General features: G+C 42.9%; 1 protein-coding gene across 4 annotated transcripts in view; it reads left to right on the top strand.

The window, feature by feature from the left end:
- LOC138971330 (transcription factor SOX-6-like) overlaps positions 1 to 7,584 on the top strand; it is a 328,814-nt gene that overhangs the window by 100,344 nt on the left and 220,886 nt on the right. For all 4 annotated transcript variants that reach the window (XM_070344051.1, XM_070344050.1, XM_070344053.1 and 1 more), the window contains exon 3: positions 6,561 to 6,671. In XM_070344051.1, the coding sequence (XP_070200152.1) occupies positions 6,561 to 6,671 (111 nt within the window). The remainder of the gene's footprint in view (positions 1 to 6,560; positions 6,672 to 7,584) is intronic.

Here is a 7,584-nt window from a genome sequence, read left to right as displayed (position 1 = left end):
TCTTTTTTCTTTCTTTCTTTCTTTCTTTCCTTTATTTTTCTTTCTTTCTTTTTTCCCTCTTCTCCCTCTAAGATGAGTCGCTTTACAGGATGAAACGAATGCCAAAAGACACGTATCGTCAAATATACGTGGATGACATAAGAACAAACTTGTCAGATGCGTCGGCACACAGACTCCTCACAGTGTGGTGCACTGGTGCCACGAACCCTGCTCCCGAAAAGCTAGTATTATGACAACCAGTGGAGTGCATCTCTTTTCTCCTTGACTCGCAATCTTGTAAATAAGCGCGCTTTGTTTAGATGGGCTGAAGGCTTACCCCGTACAGTCGTTTTGCCGAACGCAGTCTATAATGAGTCGTTTTCAATGAGGAGATACTGGGGTTGTTTGGGGTGGGAGTATAAGCAGGGAAGATTGATCCGCTGATACGGTTGAAGTGCCTATCTTCTTTATTTCCTGTATTGACATCGTCTGGTTTGGGTATGAGGCTGTTGATAAAGAAGGCGCCGCAACACTGCATTCTTGGAACCGAGTTATTTTCGTTATTGTTTTGAAACACATTTCAATTTCGACAACAACGGCAGTAGCAGAAACTGAACTACGAAAGTAGATATTTTTCAAAGAAGACTTCAGTCTTTCTGATTTTGTTTGTTCCGAATTACAAAACATTTGATTTTGGTATTGTGAAGTTTTTACATACAATGTAGTGAACTCTCTCTCTCTCTCCATCTCTCTCTCTCTCTCTCTCTCTCTCTCTCTCTCTCTCTCTCTCTCTCTCTCTCTCTCTCTCTCTTTCTCTCTCACTCTCTCTCTCTTTCTCTGTCTCTCTCTGTCTCTCCCTCTCTCTCTCTCTCTCTTTCTCTCTCTCTCTCTCTCTCTCTCTCATACGGGGCTATGGCCTATTGAATAAATTATCTGCGTCTCTCTCTCTCCGCTCTCACTCTTTCTTTCTCTCTCTCTCTCTCTCTCTCTCTCTCTCTCTCTCTCTCTCTCTCTCTCTCTCTCTCTCTCTCTCTCTTTCCAAACGATAGAAAATGACCTGAGGCAGATCTAGAAGACGAAGAAGAAGAAAGGTTCATGGCAATTAATGAAACGAGGACGATCGTTTGCCAAACGAGCGCGTAAGCAAGTGTAGGTCTAATACAATAAGACAATAACTCCAAAATGCACTCAGCTCTCACCATTATACAAAACGCGTAGGAAGAGAAAAAAGGCAAGTTGATGGACTATTTCGCTACTTAGTTCCAAAGGATAAGAGATAGCGTGATAAAGCTAGCTTCATTATGGCCCAAGATTATCAAGAAAATATACATTAAGACGTCAATTAGATAGAAAACCGCGTGTGGCCTATCGAGTGCAGTTATACAATTATGTGCTTGGGCTTATTGGCACTTCCGTCTTTTAACCGAAATACCGCATCTCGTTTGTCTCGGCACCAGATCACGCCAACACCATGAAGTCTTTGTCAGCCTGGAAAGTTCACAATCGTGTTGGGGCTGGAGAACGTAGGTATTCATTTATTCTGCACAGAGAGCAACCAGGCTGTTGGTTCTTTGTGTGTGTCCAACTGGAGTGGATTGTAATATCCCACGAAGAAAAAAACCCTGGCCATATCTGAAATGCCGCATTGAGTCCAATTGTCTAAAAAGCCTCGGAAGGTCTCTGCCTTTCTGTTGATTTTGCATTTGGTGTGTTTAAGATAGACGAGACATAATAGTTGTGGATTAAGGTTTGCGACCCTTTTAAGCACCATATGGGGGGGGGGGGGGGAGCACAAGAAATGTGTCTCTTTTGCACCTGGGAAAGTCACTCTTGTAGATAGACCTCAGACAGTTAAGTTATTTTCCACATATATCAAAATGGAAATACATTTTTAAAAATGCAAGTATAAAATCAAGCATAGATAAACGCCTACTAATAAATCTTTTGAGTCGTGTTTAATCCGGGTAATTAAAATACCAAGTGTGCTGACAGGTGGAGAAAAACTAATCCGCACCCAAACAGCATCCAGCCAACGAAACATCATAGCAGGCAAAACACAATTTAAACTCTCAGTCGCAAGCTGGGTGGCCCCTATTCTTATCAAGACACTAAAAGCACAGCTACGTTTTGTTGCTCGTTGACTTGATATTGATGGGAATGTGTCACTAAACATTGGCTACCGTTTCTCTTCTGTCTGGCAGTGTAGCTAACAGTAGCCAAGAAGGTAGAACGAGAGAGAGAGTGATCTGGAAAGATATAAGACCAAAGATCTGAAACCTATATTTGGACGGCGATTAAATGCACATTGTGATTTTATTTTGAAAGTTTAAGCCCATGGTTATTTCTGCAGAAATATTGGACAAAGGTCAAGGTCAGGGCACCAACCGAATGGCTTAGGCTGAGCACTGACTATGCTTTTCGAATTGACTAACACTCTAAATGAAGTGAATGGAAAAGACGAGTATGACAGAATAGATTTTATGCAAAGACACAGTTAGAGACAAATACGCAGAGAGGGAAGACTGAGTTATAGGGGAGGAAAGGAAGCTGAACTTAAAGACAAACAGAGGTAATAGATACCAAAGGTAAGAAGCATTGATGGACTGAAGGAGTGGGGAGCGGGGAGGGTGAGGGGGCCGACAGAGAGGGGCACAGAGGAACAGAGAAACAGACAGACAGAGTAATGACCATTAGAAAGTTAATCATTTCATGATGAGAGTGTATACTTGAAAAGTTTACAAACGTACTAGTTTTGTGTTCAGATCCAAGGTGTTCACTCAACTTTTTTTGGCGTATTGTTTGAATATAACAATCACCAAGTATCATGTTCTCCTATGACACCCTACCCTGCCCGCACAGTTAACAGTCCTCGTTCCTCCCGCTTGTTTCCATACCATGCATGTATTCATTCAACCATCACCCATTCAACCCCAATTATCAACCCATCCTGTCCCACACCTCCACTGCACCACACCCCAACCCCACCCCTAAAAAAATGAAAGAAAAAAAAACCCGAAAAAAAAGCAGACAAAAAAAAGCAGAAACAAATCGAGCAAAACAATCTCAGAACTAAAATGAATGCTCTTCTGCCTTAAAGCGAAGGGGGACCCCCTCCAAGGCGAAGACGCTGAAGAGACCATTATCTCGATAACAATAGCCATAAGTCTGTGTCAACGTGACAGTAATGTTTATTCTTCTCCACCGTATCACACCAACACAAACAGATAGAAAGGGAAATTGGATTAAAACCGTGTTTTGTCTGTAGACAGAATGTGAGATTTGGTTGATGTAGACTAGTGCTGAAAAAAGAACAGCTTTTGTTTGAAGTCAATGGGAAACAGAAAATGATTTTTTTATGGTTCATGTCTGGGTCAAAACATTTCATTTGGGGTTTAGAAAATGGAAAGAGGACGGGGAGGAGGGGGGGGGGATTAACTATTATTGGCATAGCACTGGACAATTTTCCAGTAGAAAAACAGGTACTTTAAAAAAAATATTGATACCTAAGATTGTTGGCCTTTTCAAACGTTGCAGGTGATATATTGATAAAGATATCAGATAATCTGTTCCAATAGTTTAATATTGTCTTTTTCTTCTGCGTTCGTGGGCTGAAACTCCCTCGTACACTCGTGTTTTTTGCACGAGTGGAATGTTACGTGTATGACCGTTTTTCCCCCCGCCATTTAGGCAGCCATACGCCGTTTTCGGAGGAAGCATGCTGGGTATTTTCGTGTTTCTATAACCCACCGTACTCTAACATGGATTACAGGATCTTTTTCGTGCGCACTTGGTCTTGTGCTTGCGTGTACAAACGGGGGTGTTCGGACACCGAGGAGAGTTTGCACACAAAGTTGACTCTGAGAAATAAATCTCTCGCCGAACGTGGGGACGAACTCACGCTGACAGCGGCCAACTGGATACAAATCCAGCGCGCTACCGACTGAGCTACATCCCCGCCCTAATACATCATAGGTTGAACTGTGCAGGGTCAACCGCAACAAACTCAAACCATTCTAATATTGTCTCCGCTGTTTTGCGTAGACGCTCTCACAAAACTTGATTTCAAAAAAGAACTCTTCACTTATTTCTTGAAGATCGCAGCTGCTGCAATTAAAGGAAATGCCTTTAGCAAAAAGTTTGACTTTTTTGTTCTTTAAAATATGAAAGCCAAAGTCAGCCTCCCTGCTTATCAGGAAATCTTTCAACCTAACAACAATTCCACAATATAGTGCAAGATGTATGCCAAAAAAACGAGGGATAAACAGAAAAATGGAGGAGAAAAACAAAACCGGAGAAAAAGACAAAAGACAAAAGCCTCCAGAGATGACAAAAGAGCGGTGCCAGATTGTAGCCAACAAGCGGAGAGAAAGGAAGACTAACCCCGTGACCTAGGCAGAACAGGAGGCGCTCAAAGTATTTATCATTTTCTGTCTCGCAAACCGGAAGACAAGTCAGACCTTTTTTGCGACTCCGACAAAGAAGAGCGTGCTTCTCTTAGACAAGGCGGCGGAAGCGAGGATGGAAAACCCACAAAAATTATTTTAAAAATGTTGAAGAGGATGGAGATGCTAGGAGCGGAAGGAAGGAGGGATGGGGGGTGGGGTAGAGGTTATGGGATAATTGATGCTTGCACAATGCTCGCTTGGCTTGTCATTTGTTACGGCTGAAACGCAACAAGGAGATGGATGACGATGGGCGATCACCTGACTGCAATCAATCAGTTCTGTTTTCTTGTTTCATTTTAGCGTTGTTGTTTTATTTTGCTTTTGTCGTTAAATGGGTTTTGTTTTGTTTTTGATGTGTTTTGTGTGGGGCTTGACAGAGGATGTAAAGGCTTGATCAGGTCTGCTTGTTAGTTCGGTGGGATTGTGTCACGACACAATAGAAACTGTAAACACTCACAGCAGTGCTATAGTTTTGTTCCTTTGTTTGTTCCTTCGATAGTGCAAATGGTTTGCTTTTGTGCTTGCTGTTTTTCATTATATTTAAGTACACAGCTTGTATAAACCTAGTACTACAAGCAAGTAATGAAGTTTTCTCCATTTATACACCCGTGCACTAGTGTATGTTTCTAATGGGAACACACGCCATTAAGTTCCACTGGTTACCACTGGCACCGTTTTGTTCCTAGTGCTGAAGATTAACCATTGCATATCCGGCGTACCAATGTATGGTTCTCATGTGTGACACAAACCAGTATGTTTATATGTTCACCACGGGGACCTTCTTTTTCTTGGTGGTGAAGGTAGACCCCAACAATTATATTCCCCCGTTCACAACTCAGACGAGTTCTTCCGGCGAAGACAGACAAGTATACCCATAGCAATGTATGGCTCTGGTGTGTGACACAAGCCATCATGTTCCCCCATTCACCACAGGGACCTTCCCTTTCCTGGACAGACCATCGGTATACCCAAAGCAGTGTACGTATGGCTCTGGTGTGTGACACAAACCACGATGACCCCCGTTCAAAACTGTAACCTTTTTTTTTCTGGTGGTGAAGACAGACCATTGTATACCTCTAGTGTGGATCACAAACAACTTCACGTTCACCATTGGGACCTTCACTTCCCTGGTGGTGAAGACAGACCAGTGTACACCTCCAGTGTTGGACACAAACCATTATGTTACCCCTGTTCACCACTGGGAACTGTTCTTTCCTGGTGGTGTTGGCAGACCATTGTATACCCCTTTCACCTGTGTCAACACTCTTGACACTCTTTACACCTAACAGACACCTCCTCGCCGCTTTGCATCTGTTTTAGCCAAACCTCTTGAAAGCAAAATAATGCCTGCACCCGGGCAGAGTGCGTTGCCCCTTGGGCGAGAGGGCGCGTGACACGATTTTCCCCCTTTTGTGCCACTTTTGATACCATGACGCTGTTTTGTGTTTAGTCGTGGCAGTTTGTTTGATTAAGGTCGCAATTGGGGTTTTTGAAGTGTACTTGGCACAGTATTTCTTGGGTTTTAATTCGCTTTGTTAATTCGTTTCCTTGTTCTAAAGCTTTCCTTTCTCTTTTTTAGGTTTTCTGTCTCTGTTCCTGTTTCTATTTCTGTTTTTTCCCCCTCTGTGTCTATCGGTCTGTCTGTCTGTCTGTCTGTGCGTGCGTGCGTGCGTGCGTGCGTGCGTGCGTGCGTACGTGCATGTGTGCGTGCGTACATTTGTGCATGCGTATGTATGTGGGTGTGTGAAAATAACAGTATATACAATAAAAGCTGTTCGGTGCACGGTTGTTTGTTGTGCATCACTTTATACACTTCGATTACATTTCATTGGTAGATTGCTATTTAGCATTCTTCACACCCTCAATTTTCAAGGCCACAACCGAAGAAAAAACGACCTTGCGGCGAATGGTATATAGGAGGAAAACATTAGGGAAGAATACAGAAGGAAATGAAAAGCAAAACACAAGCCTGAAACCCAGCACCACAAAAGAACAGACGCAAAGTGAAAGCGGAAACCAGAAATTGCCCCCAAACACCTATTGCTTTCACGGCTTCCCCATTTGTCGACAAGAGTATTTAGAGATGAAACAACTGTTTTCACGTTTTACATTTCTTTTCTTCTTCCCTGCCTTCAGGGGGTGGCAGCCACCTTTGCGTCTTCCGAGTGCTCTCCCTTGGTCCTTGCATCCTTCCCAGCATCCTGTGTACATGTGCAGACCAGAGGGCGCTGTCTCCAGTCACGACGGGTAAGGTTCCATGTGTTTCACTATACTGACTAACGCCACTTGATCTTGATACATGCATGTAAAGGTATTGAATGTTTTTGTTTTTTTAATTCGTATTTATTTATTTATTCATTTATTAAGCGTATTTATTTATATTTGCATATATATATATACACACACATTTATTTATTGATTTATTCCTTAATTTTTTTCCGGGCAGGAGGGGGGAGGGACACATGACAAGTCTGTTTTTCTTTCTTTTTTTCAAAATCAGATCTGAGTAGAATAACCGGTCGATAATAATGATAACAAAGAAAGTTTATATTGCGCTCCGCGCCTACGACTGATTAGCAACACAATATCTTAGCACGTAATAGCATCAACAGTTTAGTATAAGAACAAAACCAACCAAAAACCAGACACTGGGAGGGGGGGGTGGTTGAGGGGGGGGGGGTGGTGGTGAAGGGACGGGGGATTCCAGCTGTAGCGGGGTCTTGTGGCGTTAGTCTGTGTGTTGTCTCCAGACGCTAGATGTTCTGTGAGAGGCGCCGCGTGGTAGCCACATGTCTCGGAATGTGTCGTTTTGCTTTGCCTGTTTTCTGTTCGCTCTTTGTTATTGTTGCTCTCTCCTGTGTTTCCTCTCCTAATGTCCCTCTAATTGTTTCCACCATCTTTTTCTTTGTAATAGAGAGAGCGCGCGAGTGAGAGAGAAAGAGAGAGAAAGAGCAAGAGAGAGAGAGAGCGGCGATGGAGAAGGGCAAAGTAACAATACACTGAAAAGGAAGGGAAGAGTTTGCAGTTTGTCCATTTGTCTCAGTTTTGGACTTTCATACGGAGCGCTATGCTTGTGGATTTGACCATCTATCTGTATACGTGTATAATCTTATGTTGGTTTGTTTGTCTTCATGTCAGTGTGTCTGCCTGTCTATGTGTT

The sequence above is a fragment of the Littorina saxatilis genome, linkage group LG7, assembly GCF_037325665.1.
Source record: "Littorina saxatilis isolate snail1 linkage group LG7, US_GU_Lsax_2.0, whole genome shotgun sequence".
Lineage (NCBI taxonomy): Eukaryota > Metazoa > Mollusca > Gastropoda > Littorinimorpha > Littorinidae > Littorina > Littorina saxatilis.
The sequence above is the reverse complement of the archived record's forward strand: the minus strand, read 5'-3'. Positions and strand labels throughout refer to the sequence as shown.